This window comes from Balaenoptera borealis (assembly GCF_965194805.1).
Source record: "Balaenoptera borealis genome assembly, chromosome: 10".
NCBI classification, from domain to species: domain Eukaryota; kingdom Metazoa; phylum Chordata; class Mammalia; order Artiodactyla; family Balaenopteridae; genus Balaenoptera; species Balaenoptera borealis.
The window spans coordinates 87,804,928-87,826,533 of NC_138874.1; the positions used below are offsets into that span (position 1 = coordinate 87,804,928).

At 55.0% G+C, this 21,606-nt stretch overlaps 1 protein-coding gene across 2 annotated transcripts in view; it reads right to left on the reverse strand.

Annotated features, from left to right (window-relative positions):
- SLIT1 (slit guidance ligand 1) overlaps positions 1-21,606 on the reverse strand; it is a 175,423-nt gene that overhangs the window by 50,521 nt on the left and 103,296 nt on the right. For both annotated transcript variants that reach the window (XM_082406495.1, XM_082406496.1), the window contains 9 exons: positions 10,408-10,479; positions 8,896-8,967; positions 8,207-8,278; positions 7,494-7,657; positions 4,985-5,132; positions 4,308-4,379; positions 3,720-3,791; positions 1,380-1,451; positions 515-658 (listed from right to left, as the gene is read on the reverse strand). In XM_082406495.1, the coding sequence (XP_082262621.1) occupies positions 515-658; positions 1,380-1,451; positions 3,720-3,791; positions 4,308-4,379; positions 4,985-5,132; positions 7,494-7,657; positions 8,207-8,278; positions 8,896-8,967; positions 10,408-10,479 (888 nt within the window). The remainder of the gene's footprint in view (positions 1-514; positions 659-1,379; positions 1,452-3,719; positions 3,792-4,307; positions 4,380-4,984; positions 5,133-7,493; positions 7,658-8,206; positions 8,279-8,895; positions 8,968-10,407; positions 10,480-21,606) is intronic.

Below are 21,606 nucleotides of genomic sequence, written 5' to 3' on the forward strand. Positions count from 1 at the left end.
CTGAAAGAGAAATTAAGGAAACAATCCCATTTACCATTGCAACAGAAAGAATAAAATACCTAGGAATAAACCTTCCTAGAATTGTTGCTCTTTTAATTTTTAATTTATAATCAGCATTGCTGCCACTGTATTTCATTTAAGACATTATCAACTGCAAGATGCACTATTATTTTATGTACTATCAAGAAAGAACAAAACACTGCCAATTAAACATGCCATCAATTGTAATATGCATCCCAGTTCCACATTCCTATGAAGATGATATCCACATTTTATGAATGAGTAAACTGAGCCCCAGAGAAGCTAATTAACTTGCCCAGGGCCACACAGCCAGTAAGGAGCATAGCTGGAATCTGAACCCAGGATTGTCTAACTCAGAATCTGTCCTCTACCAGAGGCCATACCCAGTGAGCCAAAGGCACAGGCCAAGACCGCTGCCTGTACCTGGAGGCTGTTACCTCCCCTAGGTCCACCTGCTGGGGTGGGGGGAGGGGGAGGGCAAGAGGGCACTCACAAGGTCTGGATGGCCCGCAGGGAGGTGAAGGTGCCCTTGGCGAGACTCTGGATCTTGTTGTCATACAGGGAGAGCAGTGAGAGGTTCTGCAGGTCCTGGAAGGTGTTGGGCCGGATGCAGTTGATCTTGTTGGCATTCAGGAGCCTGTGGGCAGAGCCAGGGCCAGGTGGTGAGGGGAGAGGCACAGAATTGGACTCATCATGTCCTAGGCACCTTCTTAGGCACCAAGCATGCGTTATGTCAGGGAGGAGTCCACGGAAGCAGGTGCAGGGGATCTGGCCCTCTGTGTGTCCACTCCACGCAGAGGAGCTCCGGCTGCCTTCTCTGTGCACAGGGACCATTTAGCCCCCACGTTTCTCTCTTTCAAGGCACTGCTAGAGGTGCCCAGTGGGATTCTGGGACAGCAGAGAGCACAGTGGCCAAGTCACCTCCCAAAGGCATTTGGGGGTATCCTTCTCCCCTTCTGCTGGGTTTCCCAGGAGCTGAGAGGGAGCATTTGGCTTCTGTGCTTCTTGAGTTCTGGGAGAGAATCCTTGCCCTAACACTCAGGGCTCAAGGAGGCTGACCTGGGCCTGGGTGTCCTCCTTCAGAAGACGACTCTGCCCCCAACCACACCGAGCTCAGCAGGAACACAGCTCGCATCTCAGGAGCCTCTCAGCTCAGGCATCCTGCAATCAGCTCTGCATCCACCTCTCCTTCCCTCTCTGGCCTCTGCAGAGCCCCCTAGACTCTCACAGCCTTGCCAAGCCTGCCATCCCCCAAGGTCCTTGCCTCCCACACCCCAAAGAGGCCAAAAGAGAGGCCAGAGGAATACTGCACCCCCTCCATGGGTCCCTCCCAAGGTCACTCGCATTTGGGTCCTTACAGGAGCTGTAGGGTGAACAGGCCTCCAAACACTCCCCGGGGGAGGTCTGTGATCTTGTTCCCATAGAGGACCCTGGAGAGAAGGCAGCAGAAAGGAGAGTTAGAGGACAGCCCGGCAGGCCGGGGCACAGCTCTGCAAATCCTGCCCACACAATGGTACCACCCCTATGCCTACACGCAGTGTAGGCTTGTTATAACAGTGGCCAGCAGATGGCAGTAAAGTGCGACAGGAAGGGGTGGCTGGTCCCTAGTCTGCACAAAGGTACCCTATGGGCTAGAGGCAGCATGATGCCCATCACCGCGGGAGCACCCCTCCCTCACTCTCTGCCCTCACACACGGATCCCACAGAAGCCTGCGAGGGCCCCTTCCGGGGAACCTCATGGGAAATTAACCTGGTTGGGGATCCAAAGGGAAATTGTTCAAAGAGAAGAAAATCCCAAGGGCAGGGAAAATTAACATATTTTCAGGGAATTACAAGCAAAGACTGGAATGCCAGACGGCCCGTGCGGTATGAGCTCCAGCACGTCAAGCGAGTCTTTCCAGCACAGACAAAACACCAGAAGGAAACAGACCAAAGTGTTAGCTGTGCTGAGATCTGGTGGCAGGATTGCGAGTGGGTTGTTTTATGCTTTAGAATTTTCAAAGTTTTCTACATGGAGCATGAATTCCATATATAATCAGAAAAAATGCAAAGGTTCAAAAAAGACAGGCAGGCAGAAATGGGTTCAGACAGATGGTGAAAGCATCATGGGGGCCTGGGGAGAGGGGTGTATTACGTTCCAATCTCACAAGCGGCCCCCCCAGCCACCCCTGGAAACATTCCGAGTAAAAACAGAGTGTGCCATCTCTGAGATCGTTCTTGGAGGACGGCGTAGCAGGAGCTAAGTAGGATCCAGGTTGGCCCATGTGGAGAGCTCCAGTGTGGCTTGAGTGGAGGAAAAAAATGGGACAGTAGCTTGGATTTTACCCAGCCAGCACCAGGAAGCCTCTGAGACATCATCAGACTCCCACTGGAAAGATCCCTCCATCTGCTGTGTGGAGTAATGCAGGGGGCAGGAATTGAGGCAGGGGGACCAGGTCAGGGCCTGACAAGGTGGATACTGTCAATGTGCACTTTTTGCATGACCTCAGCATGAAAGTTCCTATATGGTGAGGGGGCGGCTGCGACCAGATACCCATGAGCAACTGGAACCCACTTAGATGGGCTACTGTCATGTTCCAACTTAGGAGGAGATTCACTCACTTTTCAGAGGAAGACCCTGCATTTTGGCAGCCACCTTCAAGATCTGATCGCTCAGCCAAGGACAGTGACCCATCACCAGGCTGTCGTGTACAGCTGTGTAGGTTGCACACTGCACAGTTTTAGGGGTGCCATTCCCAATGGCCCCAGGCACTACCTTGGACTCTATTCCAAGAGAAGAGGGTGCACACGGAAGACACTGAGCTAACAGCCTCTGCACTGCCCCAGGGGGAGTTCTATTCTGTTCCACTTCCTAGGCCCCGAATCAACGCCGAGCCCATGTCCAGTGCTGCCAAGGGACAGGTGAAAATACTCATTCCTAAGACAAATGAATGGCCCCCATCAACAGGGAGCTAGCCTGACTATAGGACACCCTGAGTTCACTCTCTATGGAGACAAAGTACCATGGGACCTCAGAGAGTGAGGGGCTTAGTGGCCCTGGGAGCGCAAGCAAGGGTTCTTGGAAAAAGAGATGAAGTAACATTTCCGAGATTAATTTTCAATGCCGCACAACGTTTTGTAGATTGATGGATCCCCAACAAACTGTTGAGGGAAGGGAAATACTGGACAGGGTGGGGGGAGCAGGGTAGGCAGGAAACAGTCTTCACAATCACTCATTACAACTTGAGATCAGAGCACGTTTGGGACGAAAGATATAAGCTGTGGCAGATTTCACAACTGGAGCTGGTGGTTGCCGCCATTATAGGACCCAGGCAAGGCTTAGGAGAACGGAGTGCTGGGCTTCTGTGGGGAGGCGGGGCCAACATGAAGGCTGGGCTGAGTCAGATGACTGCCACAGAGAAGGCTGGGAAAATCCCCACCGCAGAAGGGAGAGCATCACAGTTGCCAGGGGCAACAGCTCTGCCTAGCTTTTCCATGCACTCAGCCCTTGACTCCCTCCTCCCCCTCCCAGCTGCAGAGGGTCCACAAAGAGGAAGGGAAAGCTGGGTACAGGCACCCTGGTCACTGCAGCCAGAGGGAGACCCACTGAGGCTGTGCTCCTTCTCTAGCGCCCACCAGAGGGGCCCTGAGCCCTGGGCCCTGCCGGCCTCCTTGGGGGACACCCTGGACCACTACAGAGCCTTGGCACTGCTACTCACAGCGAGTTCAGGGACCGGAGGCCCTGGAAGGCGTCGGGCGCGATCTCCGAGATCTGGTTGTTGCTCAAGTCTCTGCAAGGTGAGCAGAGGAGAGACGGCGGCTGAATCCCTCAGTGGCCACCAAGCCCTGCCTGTCCCCCCTACCTCCCAGATACCACAGGAGGGCAAAGGTTTCTTTGAAATTAGGAAAGAGAAGGGTCAGTTCCCCTATCCACCCGAAAAACCCACGACTGGCCATTATTTCCCTGTGCAATCCAAGGGTCATGCACGGGTGGGTACCCCAGCTTTCCCCTACACACACCCCTCACAGCCTCAACTGCTCCTATGGGTGCTCAAGCTGAAATGGTCAGCTCTGGTCACGTGCCAGACTCGGACTCAGCATCCTATTTAGGCCGCATGACAGCCCTTCGAGGAGGTCGCACCACCGCCATCCCCATGTCACAGATGAGCCTGGTACGAAGGCCAGATGATGGCTTTGCCGAGGGCTCAGCCACGGCAGGCAGAGTCAGGACCTGCCCCGGGGCTGTGGCCTGCCTGCTCCAGGCTCAGCCCCATGCTGACCCCCAGGAAACAGCAGGAGGCACTCACATCCTCCGAAGCTTTCTGTAGGGAGAGAAGGCTCCAGGGGGGATGGACTTGATCCCATTGAGCTCCAGGCGGCTGCAGAGAGAGAACACAGAGGAAGGACAAGGGCAGGTCACCCCACTCCTGCCGTTGCCCAAACCAGACCCTTTGCCTGCCAGCCCCTGCTCCCACCCTCCATCTGGAGTAGGGGGGCTGGCACAGGCAGAGAAAACGGACAGGTTTTCGAGCTCCATTATCCCAGGCTGCCATGGCTGAAAGGGGCTCACGAATGATGCTAGTACTAAGAAACCAATTCTTTTTTTTTTTTTTCTGGCCGCACCGCGGGGCTTGCAGGATCTTAGCTCCCCGACCAGGGATCGAACCCGTGCCCCCTGTAGTGGAAGCGAGGAGTCTTAACCACTGGGAACCGCCAGGGAAGTCCCTAAGAAACCAATTCTAGCAGACTCACCCAGCTGGGCTGGACAGATGGACCACAGAGGGATACCCCTCTCCAACCCTCCAGAGTTGCCAGCCTTGGGCAGACAACTCGGCCCAGCTGAGGCAAAGCATGTCTTCTCCGTTTGCACTGAAGGGCCTCAGGGCAAGCCTTGGGGTAGCGCCTGCACTGGCTCTTCACTGGACCACCACAGCCTGGCCTGGCCTGAGGGGTGCATCCCAGCGCCTGCCCTGCCTGTACTTACATCTCCGTCATGGTCTCGGGCAGGTTGGCGGGGATGGCGGTGAGGCCTTTGCCACGACAATCCACAATGCCATTGCTACAGGTGCACATGGCTGGGCAGGAGCCGGAGGAGAGGGTGCAGGAGGGCACGTGCCCCGCCTCCCCCTGGCCTGTGGAAACAGTGGGCTGTGACCTCAGGGGGCCCTGGGTCAGGACCTCCCTTCCTAGATACGGACTGATGGATGGGGACAAGGTGTTTCTCTAGATGAGGATGAACCAGAGGAGATCACCAAGGACCATGATGTAACTCTGCGGGTGCCTGATACATAGCAGGTACTTGTTTGCTGAACTTGAATCTGAACATAACTGTGCTGCATGAGCATGTGATTTGCACGCTCAGAAATCCTACCCTCAGTTCTGAGGCTCCAGGTTCTAGTCCAAGTCACTCAACACTTCTGGCCTGAGTATGACAAGGACCATGTTAATTGAGCACTTACTCTGTGCCACATGCCATAATAAGTGTTGTACATGCAGTATCTCGTTGACTCCTACTGCAAAGAGCATGAAATCATTGTGGCCACTTCACAGGTGAGAAAACTGAGTCCTCAACATTAATTAACTAGCACACGGAATTCACACATCCTCAACATTAATAGCACATGGAATCTCACCACATAGGTGGTGAGATCAGGGTGAAGCCCAGTGTCTGATGTAGGGACCCACACTTTTTAAAACCGAGGTATCATCGGTTATACCAAGTGCACCATCGTAAGTGTATAGCTGGCTGAACTTCCACATGTGGGTACCGCCACAGAACCACCTCCTCGACATGGAATATTTCCATCACCCAAGAAGGTTCCCTCATGCTCCTTCCCTGAGGTAGCCGCTATTCTGAGATCTATCATCAAAGATTTGCTCTGCTTGTTTGTGGACTTCACATAAAGGAAACCAGACAGCAGGCTCCCTTGCATCTGGCTTCTTTCACTCAACGTAAAATCTCCGAGATTTGCCCATGTTGTTGTGTAGTTTGTTCTTTTTTATTGCTGACTCATAGTCTATTGTATGGATATGCCATCATTGGCTAATCCAATCTCCTGTTGGTGGACATCTGGGCAATCTCCAAGTCTGGGATATTATGAAAAACGCTGCTTGGATGTTCCTGGACGTGTGCTTGGCAGAACATGTGCACATACCTAGCAGTGGAGCTGCAGAATCACGTCTCACACACACCGCAGCCCTGAGCACAGCGGTGTTCGAGCGCAGTCTCGGGGGCTGCCGGTGCTGAGGAGGAGGGGACAGCCACCCCACCCCACCCCCGAGCCTCACCCTGAGGGGAGGAGGCCGAGCTCTGTGTGGCCGGCGGGCTCAGATCCACCGGCTTGGGAGGAATGGGCAGCCCCTAATCCTCTGTCATGGATCTGTGAGCCTGTCATTCACTCAGCAAACATTCCTTGAGCATCTATCTCTCTGTGTCAAGTGTGAGCAAAGTACTAAGAAATGGCCAGAGAACACAGCACAGGTACCCATGCTTTCATGGACTTTGCAATCAGTCTATGCGGGACTCCCTCTGGGGCCAGGGGAGGCTCCCTGGGCCCTGCAGGTTGAGGAGGAGGAGGGGGCAGCAAGGCGGGGAGGAAGTAACCAGCAGGGACACAGCCTGCCAGGAGGCCAGGGTGGGAGGCACCCGCTCCCGGGAGGGGCAGAGGCAGGCACGACTGAGACGCAACAGTGAGGAAGCCACCAGGCAGAGGAGGCAGAGGTGACCTCGTCCAGCCTCGCAGAGCTGGAGGGCGGTTTGGACTCTCCTAGGAGCACTGGAAGGCCAGGTAAGGACAAAGCTACAGTGACCAGCCCGAAGCTGTGGGTCTCTTTAGGTCTTTCTGGCTGCAGTATGGAGATTGGAGGGGCCAGAAAGGAAGTGGGGTGGCCAGGCAGGAGGCTCTCACAGGACCCCAGGTGGAAGATGGAGGTACGGACTCTGGAGTCCATTTCACTTCGAACCAAGGCTAGACGGCCCAATTTAATGACTTTTCAAGATAGCAGGGGTGAGACAATGGGGGATGGGAGAGGTGGTAACAGGAGGGGGCAAGGAGTGGGTGGAGTGAGGGGTGGGAGGTGAGGGGCAGGAGCACCGGGTAGAAGCAAAGAAACAAAAGGGAGACATTGGGTAGAAGGGATGGGACAGAAGGGGACAATGGGTAGGGGACAGGAAAGAAGTGATGGGTAGGAGACAGGAGGGGAAATGCAGTGGAGGCAAGAGGTGATGTGGAGACACAGGTGATGGGTGAGACCACGGATGGGGAAGGAGGAGGAGAATAGTGAGGACAGGACACAATGAGTAGGGACAGGAGAGAGCACGGGTGAGGGCAGGAGATGCTGAGATGTCCTCATCCCATCCGTGGATGAGGACAGGAGGTCACGGGTGGGCCAGATGTTAATGCGTGGTGACAGGAGGTTAGTGGGAGGGAACGGGAGGTGGGGCAGGGGGCAGGCGAAGGGCAGCCGGGAGCCCCAGCAGGGCCTGCACCCACCTGAGCAGCTGAACTCACTCTTCTGGACCTCGGCCACGTTGAGGCCACGCAGGCTGGCAGGGCCCGAGCACTGCGTGAAGAGCCCGATGGTTGGCCGCTGCCTCAGCCACTGGGAGAGCCAGGCCAGGTGGCAGTCGCAGAACAGGTGGTTGGAGTGCAGGCGGCTGCGGGGGGAGGGAGGGGTCAGGGTGGCTCACGACCCACCTGGGACCCCAGCCTCTGGCCGCACAGCAGGGGCCCCTTCGCCCACAGGGCAGGGGGCCGAGCCCCTGGCGCTCCACTCAGTCCGGGCACGGCCTACACGCAGTCAGCTGCGCGGCTCAGCCCCAACTTGGGGATTACCTGCAGCAGCGGGAAACTTCCCAGCAGCTGCCCCTTCCCTCCCAGCGGGCTCGGCGGGTGAGAGGGGGCACCCCTTTGGCTGGAGTGTGCCCAGCGAAGATGCATCTCACCGAGCTCACGTAGACCCACTGCCCAAATCACTTAACTCATCTTCAAACACAAAAACAAATCATTTGTTGTCCCAGGAAAACATCAACTATAAATGACATTCAACGTCCTTCCGTTGTAGATCACCTCCCCCTCCCCCAACTCCACTCAGCCCCCGCCCTGAGGTGGCCTCCGGGGGTGCAGAGGAGGCCGAGCTCCTTCCCCTCCGCCCCGGCACCTCCCCTGCCCGGCATTGTGCTCTCGGCCGGCCCGGGCTGACTCACAAGGTCCGCAGCCTGGGCATGTGGTTGAAGCTGGACACGGGGATGGTGGTGATGCTGTTGTTATTCAGGGTCCTGAACGAGGGAAGCCAGAGTCACTGAGCGTCCGCCCAGCCGCAAGCTGCGCGGGAAGGAGGGGCACAGCTTCTCCCTCACACTGCGGCTCGAGTCCACCCTCGAGGTGACCAGCCCTGGGCTGGACCCGGGGGCTACGCCGGACAGCCACCCTCAGGGAAAGCCCTGAGCTGTGATGAAGACGCAGCTGCACCACAGACCCCCCAGGCTGGTAGGACAGGGGAGGGGGGGTCCATAGAAGGTGAGGATGGGTGCAGGCTCGGGCTGGCCTGGAAGAAAGCGTGGGGTTTGGACAGACGGAGGGAGAAAGGCGAGGCACTGCAGCCTTGTGTGTTAGAAACTCCAGAGAGACACGGCCACTCGCCCTGGGCTTCATCACGAGCAGTTTAAGCCTGGGTCACACTGCCACAGGCATGACCCCAGGAGTACACGCCCTTCCGTCCTTAGCGACAAGTCTAGGAGAGCAGAGAGCACGGCCTCTGCCCTGGGCCTGGCACCCACCTCCCAGGCCTCCCGCCTCCTGTGGGGCTTCCCAGCCCGAACGCCAGCTGCCTGGGCCTCAGCGCCCGTGATGGCCAGCTCTCCTGCCTCCGTTTCCCTTCCTATGTTTTACTTACAGCACTTCCAGCCCCCTCAGAGCCCGGAAAGCTCCTTCCTCAATGCAGCTGATCTGGTTCTTGTCCAGCTGTCTGTGAAGCAAAGGAAAGTTACAGAGAGGATGGCACGTTGCCTACAGCGGGGATGTCCAGACATTTTGATCAACCACTCCATTAGTTTAAAAAAAAAGAAGCCCTGACCCCAATCATTTGTCCAGTACATATGTGTTGATCCAAACAGTAAATGTTAATAAAAGCTTAAATTCTTTCCTACTTTTAGTTAAAACAGTAAGTATAAATAAGTTATATTATACTCCTCTCCCCAACCTTGCATATTTCCTGGGGAGCAGGCACCGCCCCCACTTTGGAGACCACCTAGAGGGTGCTTGCTGGTGGCCGTAAAATCAGAGTCTGTCACAGGAGCCATGGCAGCCACAGCCGGCAAACAGATTTCAGCCTGAGTGCCAAGTGAGACCGACTCACAGTGGCTACCTGGACCGCTGCTTCCAGAATAAACTGAAGCTGTGATTGGGCGCCTTGGGAAAGAATGCGGTGATCAATTACCAATGTCTGCTACAGGCACGAGGGTCAGGGAGTGACAAGCATGCCAGGCACTTGCCATCACTATGGCAGTCAGACCTGGGGTGGGGTGGGGCGTAAGCCTGGACCAGAATAAATCTGAGTAATAGAAATAAACCATTATATTTAAAGAGCATTCGGCTTCCCTGGTGGCGCAGTGGTTAAGAGTCCGCCTGCCAATGCAGGGGACACGGGTTCGAGCCCTGGTCCAGGAAGATCCCACATGCTGCGGAGCAACGAAGCCCGTGCGCCACGACTACTGAGCCTGTGCTCTAGAGCCCGTGAGCCACAACTACTGAGCCCGCGTGCCACAACTACTGAAGCCTGTGCGCCTAGAGCCTGTGTTCCGCAACAAGAGAAGCCACCGCAGCGAGAGGCCCGCGCACCGCAACGAAGAGTAGCCCCTGCTCACCGCAACTAGAGAAAAGCCCGCGCGCAGTAACGAAGACCCAACGCAACCAAAAATAAAATAAAATAAATAAATTTTAAAAAATAGCATTCAACAAAGTGTATTTATTTCCATATCTCATTTAAGCCTCAGCGCAAGCTTGTGAGATAAATATGATGTCCCCATTTGGCAAAACAATATATAGAGGCTCAGTGAAGTTAACTGACTTGCAGCAGCTTATACGATATGGACCTGCAAGAAAACATTCAGACCCAGCTCTCCCCACCCACTGGAGGGCAAGGGTACAGAGACTGTCCATTGCAATGGAACAAGAACATCACCCAACACCCCACAGTTCATGACACTCCCTTCAACCTGGCCCCCAAAGGATGCCTGTTTCCTCCAGCCCCAGACTGTTCCAGAAGACCATGCTGGCACGAGCCATCTCAGAGCCCAGACCAGCTCCTTGGCTGCCTGGACCACAGGGCTTGGAGAGACCCATAAGGATGCTGACAGGGGTGGCCCGACAGTCCCCAAGCCCCTCTCCCTCCCAGGCCCATACTCACAAATTTTTGAGATCTGTGGCTCCACGAAAAGCCTTTCTGGGGATGGCTTGGATGGTGTTCTCACTCAGGTCCCTGCGAGGACAAAGCCAGAGGGAGAACACTGTCAGAAAAGGTTTCTCCAGAGTGCCCTGATGAGTCAGGGAGGTCAAGCAGGCCAGACAATGCCCAGACCAGACACAGCTGTATCCCAGCACCTGGGACAGTGCTTGGCATGCAAAGATCACTGGGTAAACATTTGTCGAATGAATGAATGAGTGAATAAAGGAGCTGGAACTCGGTCCCCAGCCACCTCCCCTTCTCTGGGCAGAGGGGTTGCAGCTGGAGGGTGCAGCCTGGGGCAGCAGGGATCAGCTCTGCCAGCCCCCAAGCCTGCCCACCAGACCCACCGGGGTCAGCTCAGCCCCCAAGGCATCGTCCAGGGCTGCAAAGGAGCAAGCAAAGAAGGAGCTTCTCGACGGGGCCCACAGCTGCCCTGAGACCTATGGCGAGTCTACCTACCGTTCCTGATCTGTTCTACTGATCAGGAATGGAGGCTTCAGAAGAAGGCACAGCTGGACCCCAGATAACCCAGCCAGTAGGCGGCCCACCCAGGTTGTGAACTCCAGGCTGGGTCTGACTGCAGATCCCATGGTCTCGGGGACTGCAGGGAGCAGGGCTGCCACTGAGCCTGGATCCACACGGGGGACTGAGCACGCTGGCCTAGGGGCTGCCGTGCTGCATCCCTGCCCTGGGGCTTGGAGGGCAGGGACCTCGGAGGACTCCATCACCTCCCCATTATTAACGTCCTGAAGTGAGGGAGGAGGCGTTGCAGGGACTCAGCAACTCAGCTTCTGCTCCCCAGCAGGATTGGGCCTCAGGCACCTGTCCAGCTGCCTCTCCTCCCTCCCTCAATCCTCACTGCGGACTTTTACAAACGCCCCTTTGCTTCCCACCGTGCTGATAACAACCGCCCCCCAACGCCTGCACCCAACGCCTGCACCGTCCAGCACGTCACAAGCGCGCCTGAGCCTCGCACTAACCGTGGGACAAATACTGTTGCCGCCTCCCTTTCACAAAGGACGAGAGGGAGGCTCAGAGAAGTTCCACGGCTTTTCTGAGGGAACACTGGCGGGTGGCGGCTCCAGAATCTGAAACTGGCAGTCAGGTTCCAGAGCCTCCCCTCGCACAGCAGCCCTGGGAGGAACTGCGACCTCAGACGGCCAGGGCTGCCTGTCCCCACGTGGGACGGGCAGTTCTGCAGACCCCGGACCCTCCTCCTGGGCCAGGCCCATAGGGCTTTGACCATCTCCATCTTTTCAATTCAACCATTCACCCCACAGGCTTCAGGGTTCACCTCAAACCTGAGAACACAGCCCACAGGGCCACTCAGCGCACTGTCCCCTGAGCTGCGGGAACCGCTCCCCTCTGCCTGGGTTTTTCTGCTGAGACAACAAAACAGAAGCACTGCAGCAGAGCGCATGGGGCCCTGACCTCAGAAAGGCAGGTTCGAATCCCGGTTCCCCACCTACTGGCTGTGCATCTGTGGCTCAGCCTTTCCCTCCTGAGCCCCAGTTTCCTTGTGTGCAAAGTGGGGGAATACAAGCCTTGCAAAGCCTGCCCCGCAAACCCCCCAAAACCCTGCCCCCTGCACAGAGTGTGAGCCAACCTCTGTGAGCTCCCTCCCCTCCAAACCCCGGCCCCTCCTGTCCCCCAGCTGCCTAACTGGCCCCAAGCACCTGTGGTCCAAAGGGGCTTTGTCACCATCACACCCCCTGTTCCCTGCTCGGTCTCTCCTTGAAGCAAGGCGTCTCAAGCCTGTGACACAGCCTCTCCTCTCTCTCCTCTAAAACTACATTCCCGCTGTGTCTGGCTTCACTATAACCGGCCTGTGTCTGTCCCTTAATGTGACAGAAGCTTCTCCCCACTCTCCCCCCAGCCTCCCAGGTTTCAGAAAGATGGAGGGTGCCCAGGAGTGGGGACCTCTGGCAGCACCCTCATCTCAGCCCCAGCTAGCAGTTCGCCCTTCAGCCAAGCCTGGGAGGAAACTCTGGGCTGACAACTCACAACCATTATTCCGTTTAATCCTCACTACAATCCTGCAAGGAAGGTTTCTCCTTTGTATCGACTAGTTTATTGATTTAGGCCAACCTTGTTCCAGAAAGGCTTTAAGGTGACTTACAGGGATTTATAAAACAGCAAGAGAGCAGGAGTAAAAAGTAGGGCAAAGAAAAGACAAATCAATATCGGACACCAAGCATGCAGCACCACGTGATCCACACAGCTGCCTGGTCGGGACAGGGGGTAGGTTCTAAGCTTTCTGAGAGCTGATGTGAAAAGGGAAAACTGGTCAGTTAACTGCATCCCCGATATATGTATAAATTCAAAAGAACCAGTTTCTCGGGAGTAGAGCTGTTTTTGGCACTAAGATGAGACAAGAATTTCTCCAGGGGTCTTTATGAAAAACGACTGTGTGTCCTAATCAATAACGCTAGATCCTTACAATAAATGGGTTTCAAGTGTCTGTTTCTTATAATAACATCACATCAAAGTATGATTCAGGCAGAGCAATTCTATGAGGATGCACACCGGGAGCTAAGTGGGGAAGGAAGGGGCAGGAACGGTCTGTCAAAGGCAGGAGGCATCGAGCCTGGCATGATCCAGGAGTAGCTGAGAACAGGAGGTGCTGGGAAGAGAGTGTTGGCAGGAAAAAGCCTTGCAGACCAGAGAAGGCGACAGGTTAGACCAGAGAGGGGTGTGATCTGATGGCCTTTTAGACATGGCTCTGGGGCACCAAAACTTATAGAGAAAAGACGCTGCCCCCAATGGACACCAAGTGTCAATTATTGACATGAGGGTCCAGGGGTGGGTGTGGATCCACCAGGGCCAGGCCACAGTAGTGAGCTAGTGCTCACACTGTTAAAATGAGTAAAGGAAACTGAATTTGAGACCTTAAAGAGGCCAGCCTCTAGACCAGAGGGAAACAGGTGAGCCTTGGAAGGCGGAGGAAAATGCAGAGTGCTGACAGCAGAGAGGGCGGTGGAGAGAGCCCGAACTCTGCAACGGAAGGATCTAAGTTCAGTTCCTGCTTCTGCCATTTACAGCAGAAGTTACACGCCTGAGAGCTTCAATGTCCCTATTTGTAATATGGGGATTAAAATATCTACCACGCAGGGCTTTGAAGAAGATTAAGAGAGTTCATGTAAATATTTACGCTTCTGTTCTAGTACCTCCAGTTGGCAATATTTAAGAAATGCTGGGGACTTCTTTGGTGGTCCAATGGTTAAGACTTTGTCTTCAAATGCAGCGGGTGCAGGTTCGATCCCTGGTCGGGTGGGGGCTAAGATCCCACATGACTCGGGGCCAAAAAACCAAAACATAAAACAGAAGCAGTATTGTAACAAATTCAATAAAGACTTTAAAAATGGTCCACATTTTAGGGCTTCCCTGGTGGCGCAGTGGTTGAGAATCTGCCTGCCAATGCAGGGGACACAGGTTCAAACCCTGGTCTGGGAAGATCCCACATGCCGCGGAGCAACTGGGCCCGTGAGCCACAGCTACTGAGCCTGCGCGTCTGGAGCCTGTGCTCTGAAACAAGAGAGGCTACAACAGTGAGAGGTCCGCGCACTGCGATGAAGAGTGGCCCCCGCTCGCCACAACTAGAGAAAGCCCTCGCACAGAAACGAAGACCCAACGCAGCCAAAAATAAAAAAATAAAAATAAAAAATAAAAATTAAAAAAAAAAAAAAAATGGTCCACATTTTTAAAAATCTTAAAAAAAAAAAAAAAAAAAAAACTCTTAAGAAGAAAAAAAGGAAAGAAAAAAAAGAAATGCAGGCTTTTGTCCCACCTTCATTAAGCACAGTCCACCTATCCCTTTGCTAAGGTTCTGACTGTTGTTTCCAGTTATCTCACTAGGGGGCGCCAAAAGCCTTCCCCGGACTTGGGTGCTTGCTCAGCCATTTGGCAAACCCAAACAAAGCTATTCTTTTTTTTGCCCCGTTGATCCCCTACCTGGTCAACGACTGTCTTGTCTTTCCCAAACCTCTTTGAAATAAAGTTTCTCATATCCATTTTCACCAGGTTGGCATGCAAACTTCAAATGTACCACCTACAACTTTTCTCATCATATTTTCCCAGGCCCTGAGCCTCCTTTTTCTCCCTGAAACTTGATCGATGTTGCCCTATTCTTCTCCCTCGGCGACCTTGTCAGAGACCCTGAAGTGAGGTGCGTGGCCTGGGGTGTGTCAGGGCAGAATGAGATACACTGAGAGAGGCCATCCTGGAAGAGGGAGGGCTCTGGAGCTGGAAGGACAAACCAAAACCCGGAGCAGCTGGTGGCCCGATCCTGGCCAGGGGGAAGCACAGGGCACAGAGCCACAGGGCGGACAGCAGCTCAGAAGGACGCCTCAGGCAGGACAGCGAGAAGCAGATTCGAGAGCAAGGATGCAGCAACCAGACAAGGGACCGGCTGGGGACAGATTCTACGGGAAAGGATAAGGTCCTAGATTTCCGACAAGCTCCCAGGGGATACAGATGCTGCTGGTCCAGGAAGCACACACTGAGAGGCCAGGGCATAGAGGAGAACACCCACAGCTGAGTGTCACCCTGGAGACTTGGGTTCAACGAGCCCTGTCTCACCCACTTAAATCATGTGGTCTTGGGTGAGCCACTAACCTCTCTGGACTCAGTTTTCTCATCTGCAAAATGGGGGTGAGAAGTGGTACCTACCTTGCAGGCTCTGATGTGATAGGCACTGGGTGCTCTCACCCCTGCCCATGACTCCACATGTGCTGCCGTTCCTTCATTGCCTCGAATCCCTCCTGCCACAGGACCTCTGCACTTCCGTTCCCTCTGCCGAGACTATTCTTCCTCCACTCTTGAGGAGGAATGGTAACTTCTATTCATCCTCACATCTCAGTCTACAGACACCTCCTCTGACGGCTCCCTCTGCTGCAGGTTCCCAGGGCCCCGACGCTTTCTCTTCTCAGCACTAATCCAGGTTTATAATGAAATATTTGTGTACTGGATGTTATAAAATACTGATTTTTGGTTAACATCCATTTCTGCCTCCAGACAGTCCCTGGACACCTGGTGCGTTGCAGAGGCTCAGTAATTTTTAGCTGAACTGAACTAAAGTGGATCCTTCCATGATTCTCTTGCTCCAATCCCTCTGCATTTTCCAGATTAAAGCAAGGAGTTAGGACAGGCCATGTGACTGAGAGGGAAAAGCAGGGGCTTGGGGCAGGATGGCTGGTTCTGTGTGAACTTCGTGAGACCAGACCTCTTCCCCGTGCACTGGGTATGGTTGTACTTGCTCTGCCTAACACTCACCCAACGAGTGAGGGCTCTGAAGGGGGCTGGGGGGAGAAGCACTTGTTGCCAACGGTGTTATAATCGACCCTGCCCTTCCCTTCACCCATCCTTATGGAACTTCAATAATTACCCTCCATGGCTCTGAGGTGGTCCCAGCAGCACGAGCAGAGAGGTGGGGGAGCCTCTGAGGAAGGTAAGTGACTCTCCTAGGACCCACAGGAGGACAGGGAGCTGGAGCCCCTGGGGTCCACCCGGGGGGCTTGAGGTAAGGGTGCTGCAGGCAAAGATCCCCCTGCCTGAATCCCACCACCCAAGATCAAGGGCGCTGAGATGCGAGCTGCTGCCGGTACCTCCACCCCCGGAGTCTGGGACACCCCAATGACCCCAGCTGGGTCCCCCTTCGCTGAAGGGAAGGGGGTAGCAAGCCCACAGCCTGGCTTGGGCACCACCCCAGGAGCACCGCCCCTCCTCCTGCACACTGCCAATCCCTCCAGCCTCTGCCAGGGCTCGGAGAGGCAGGGGCTAGAAAGCCGAGGTCGGGACCCCATGTTCTCTCTGCTAATCCCCCTTCACGCTCTAACCAGATTGGGTCCTGCTGGCAGACCGGCCTGAGGGGATCAGCACAGGGGGCGTGTCCAGCGGGGATGCTGGGCACCAGCCAAAGCAGACTCAGCATGGGCTCCTGCCCCTCCCTGCCGGCCCCACTGCAGAGCTGGGGGCCTGCTCTGTCTGCCTTTCGAGCCACACGGAGGCTCTGGGCAACCTGGCCTGTTCCCTCGCCCGACTGGTTACCCTGCGCTCGCCCAGTATGGGGCTGGAGGAAACCAGGGCAGCCCGACTGTTCCAGGCCACCTCGCCCAGGGCTCCCTTAGCGGATTAAGGACTTGGGCCTTGGGCCTTGAAGCCGGCCACGTACCTCCCACCGAGGGACCTCAGGGCAGTTTCCTAACACCTTGAGCCTCAGTCTCCTCCTCAGTAAAGTGGGAATGACCGTGGGGTCATGGGGCTTAACTGAGGCTGTGCATGGTGCTCTTGGCCGGGGCTGGCAGAGTCAGCTGCCACTGCTAATTGTCTTTATGGGCCTCGGGGCGGGGGGGCCAGGGAGGCTCAGGGTTGAAAAAGCCAGGTCTTGGAATCAGGGGGATGAGGCTGGAGGCTGGCTCTGCCAGCAGCCCGCTGTGTGATCTCGGGCACGACCGGCGGTTAGTTCCCAGCCCCTGGGTCTCCCCTTCCAACAGCACTACCTCCCAGTGAGGTCGGGAGGATTAAATCACACACGGGTGGGCCCAGCTCAGGGCAGCCTCCCTCATGCTGCTGCTGCGGCTGCTAAGTGCCGCCCAAGGACCCTCAGCTGGTGACTCAGCACCCACGTCTCTGGCACCTGAACCAGCAGCAGCGGAGCCACCTGGGAGTTTTAGAAATATGAACTTTCTAGCCCCGCCTACTGAATCAGAATCTGCATTTTAGTAAGATCCCCCCAGGTGATTCATATGTATATTAAAGTTTGAAAAGTGCTGGGACTTCCCCGGTGGCGCAGTGGTTAAGAAACCGCCTGCCAATGCAGGGGACACAGGTTCGAGGCCTGGTCCGGGAAGATCCCACATGCCCCGGAGCAACTAAGCCCGTGCACCACAACTACTGAGCCTGCGCTCTAGAGCCTGTGAGCCACAACTACTGAGCCCGCGTGCCTAGAGCCCGTGCTCCGCAACAAGAGAAGCCACCGCAATGAGAAGCCCGCGCACCGCAAGGAAGAATAGCCCCCGCTCACCGCAACTAGAGAAAAGCCTGCGCGCAGTAAAATAAATAAATAAATAAATTTTAAAAAAGAAAAGTGCTGCATCTGATAGAGGGAAGCTTAAAACTCTTCCTGTCCCCAGCTAGGGCTAAAGCAAAGGGGTTGCAGCCCCTGTACCCGCCAGCTTTTCAAAGCCAGGGGCAGAGGAGACAACTCCCACTCCACAGGGGGCAGGATGGGAGGAGACTTGGACACAGACACCCCCACTGGGTGGAGAGAGGGAAGAGCAGCCTCTGACCTGTCACCTGTGGCATGCCACTGCCCACCTTCCTGGGGAACAGAGGAGGTGCTCACCAGAGGCAGGGCAGTGACAGCCACGACATTAGTACCACCGCCCTCCCTACATTCCTGCTGGGGTTGGGGCAGGGGGACGCTGCCTGAGAGGCACTCAGCTCCCCCACGCCAACAGAAACCACTGCTCCAGCTCAGGGCCCCAGGCCAGGGGCTGGGAGACAGAGCCCCCGGGGGCTGCTCTGTACCCCAGGTCCCTGCTGCAGGATGCACCCCAGGGCTGGGATGCCGGGTGCACACCCGCATCTAAGGTGCTCCTGGGCTCTGGCAGGACCATCCCTCCTTTGTCTCTGCCTATCCTTCAAGCCTCCCCTCAAATCCTACCCTTCCCACCCAGGAGGGAAATTAGTTCTGCAATTACCCCTCCCTGCCCAGGCTCCCCAGCCCAGAGACAATATTCAGGGGCCCCAGATCTACCCTCCGTGGGTATGTGGCATGTGCGTGCACCTGTCTCCAAGTGACCTTCAAGGTGGGTTCTTGAGAGACATTTGGTGATAAGGACCTGAACCCTTTCTGCCTGGGCTCCAACCTCAAGGTAGGGACTGGGACTTTGTCATTCATGTATCTCAGGTGCTCCCAGGAGAGCAAACTGAAAGCTGATCAGGGGCTGATTCTCAGTGTGGATGAGTTTGTTTCACCAACTCCAGAAGTCAAGTTTGGGTCGGGGTAAGGGGGAGAGTGCAGAAGAGACCAGGGAGTAGTATCAAAGGACAGGCTGGTGGTGGGGTGAAGGGGGAACTGGTCCCACCATCCACAGCCTAGTTTCCTTTGATCTTGGGCCCTGCTGCCCTGCTGTTGTCAAAACAAAGGAAAGACACCGGCACCCCACCTGGGAGCTGCCCCTGTCTTCTCCTAAGGCTGCACTAAGTAGCCAGTTCCCCTTGTTAATCTTTGTGCTCCCCGATCCCCTCTCCTCTCCTCCCGAGGGCCAGAGTCAGGCCAGCTAGAATAAACGGCTGGGGCCGTCAGATAAGCCTGTGTCCCCCAAAGGAGCCTCAGTGAGGGGAGGGTGCGGCGCTGGCCGGGCAGTAGCTGGTCTGGGAGGGGAGTCGGGAGACCTGGGTTCAAAGGCAAGCTCAGAATCAACTGGCTGCCTCTTTGCACCTCAGTTTCCTCATCTGTAACATAAGCTTATAAGAGGGGTAAACAAAGGTATGTGAATGTATCCCGAAGACTGTCTGGCACACAGTAGGTGACAATTGTGTTGCCGCCAAGGCTTCAAACCATCCCTACTAATTGCTGGGTGGTCCAGCTCTGACCCCTCTCCTTCTCCACCCCTCTCCTCCTAAGGTGGTTACGATATTCATGGAATTAAAGCTCACGCATGCTCTGTGAAGCCTTGAGATTTTAAAAAGTGTTAAACATCCAATATTTTCCCAAGGAGCTCCTGATGTCCAAACTCCCGTAGGTAATTTTGGAGGCTCGCACCATAGATGGTGGGGTTGGAGTTTTGCAGGAAAAATGGGCTGCTCCGAGCTATCAGTGCATGCCAGGCACCATCAGCAGGAGAGATGCCCTTCCTCTCCTGTCCACCACACCACCCCGAAGCCACACACCCTCTTGTGGCCAGCCCCCCTCCCTCTAGACCCACGGAGTTAATGTTGCAGAAACCTCATTAGGAAGAGACATTAAGCAGCCCTGGATCGCGGCGCCATAAAACCAGCCTGGGTAACATTTCCGTGAACTGGGCTGTTTGTCATGCAGCTACCGAGCGTCACTGCAATCATTTCCCACAATAGAGATATCAGAGGAGAGGCACGCACCCCACAAAGCAACCACAGAGCCCTGCCAAGGAAAGCTGCTCGGAGGCTGGAGTCCCATTCAGGAGTGAGTGGCTCAAGGACAAACAGGAAACAGACCAGAAGGCACAGGTCCCAGACAACATGGCAAGAACACAATAACGGCAATCGGGCAAATGAAGGAGGCGGGGGAATGCAATCCCCTCTTAATTTGAGTGCCGGGCAAGGCCTTCCCTGTAATCAACCACCATGCACTGAGCCCCCAAGAAGCCCCAGGCATTCTGCTGAGTCCTGAGCAGGGATGCACTGGGGGAGACAAGGCTCTTGTCCCAGAAACATTTGAGTTGTTAAGACCAATAACTTCAGAGATTCCCAGCCCAGGCACACAGTGGGGAAGGGGCAGGGGTGTTCAGCAGGAGAAAGAATCAAGATATAGAGGAAAGAACATGAGCTTTGGAGCCAGACAACCCTGGGTTTGATTCCAAGCTCCACCATTTACTGCCTGTGTGACCTTGGGAAGTTACTCAACCTCTCTGAATCTGGTTGCTCACGTGTAAAGGAGAGTTCACCACAGCTCCCTCTTGCTGGGTTATATAGTGAGGATTAGATACCACATGTGCCATTTAAATAAAGCACAAAAATAGGCAAAACGAAGCTATGCTGTTAGGAATCAGGATCGTGGTTACTGGTGTGAGGGATTAATGACTGGAAGGAGGTACAGGACGCTTCTGGGTGCCCGTGATGTTTTCCTTCTTGATCTCTTGCTGTTTATATGGGTGTGTTCACTTTGTGAAAATTCAGCGAGTTATATATACGAAAATGCATAACACGTGTACAGAAATTTGCACTTTCCTGAATATATGCTATACTTCAATGGAAAGTTTTTAAAAACAACATATAAAGCACTGATTCCAGCGCGTGGTGCCTTGTAGGCATTCAACAAATGCTAATGTCCTGCCTCCCTGATCCTCCCCAGAGGAGACAAAGGTGGAAAAAATCTTTGAGGTGACCAACACCCAAAGAATTGGGGCTCACAAGGCTAAGCGGTGGGGAAATCCCCGGGCTGAGAGGACACTGCACAGAGGACAGCGTGGCAGAAACAGTGCCCGCCCCAAAGTGAGGAGGGGCTGGGAATCAACATCCAACACACAAGGAGGCGGGAAAGCAGGCCCTGTGGGCACGTGGGCATTTTGACTGTGCCGGCTGAGATGCTGTATCCCAGGGTAGGACGGCATCTGTCTCCGTTGCAGCAGTTCATGTCTGCTTCCGCATCTCCCTGAAGAGCAGGTACAGTGCCCTGCTCCTGGATGAGACCTCAGGGTCCAGTGGGATGGGCTGAGACGCTGACGCTGGAGGAGCGAGGACCTTGGGGACCCCCAAGGCAGGCGTGGGGCCTGGGCCAACAGAAGAGCCTTCAGAGCTGGTCTGGATTCCTTCTTTGCCTTGTTTCAGGAAGGAATTAAGGCAGTTTTAGGGATACATTATAAAATGGAGTAAGATAACAGGAACCAGAGGAAGAGTTAAAAAAAAAAAAAGACAAAAATGAGTAGACATATCAAACAAGAGGGAGAAGTACACCGTACAAAGCCTTTGCATCTGCTACATACGGGCCTGGGCTTCTCCCAGCCTCGAGGATGTGGAGACTGCTGTGCATACAATTCAGCAAGTCCACAGACGAAAACAAGCTTGGGGGAGAGGCATGGCCTTTCCTGGTTCTAAAACCAAGCATGGGGGGCTTCCCTGGTGGCGCAGTGGTTAAGAATCCGCCTGCAGGGCTTCCCTGGTGGCGCAGTGGTTGAGAATCTGCCTGCCAATGCAGGGGACGCGGGTTCGAGCCCTGGTCTGGGAAGATCCCACATGCCGCGGAGCAGCTCGGCCCGTGAGCCACAATTACTGAGCCTGCGCTTCTGGAGCCTGTGCTCCGCAACAAGAGAGGCCGCGATAGTGAGAGGCCCGCGCACCGCGATGAAGAGCGGCGCCCGCTCGCCGCAACTAGAGAAAGCCCTCGCACAGAAACGAAGACCCAACACAGCCATACATACATACATACATACATACATACATAAAAAGAATGTAAGCAGA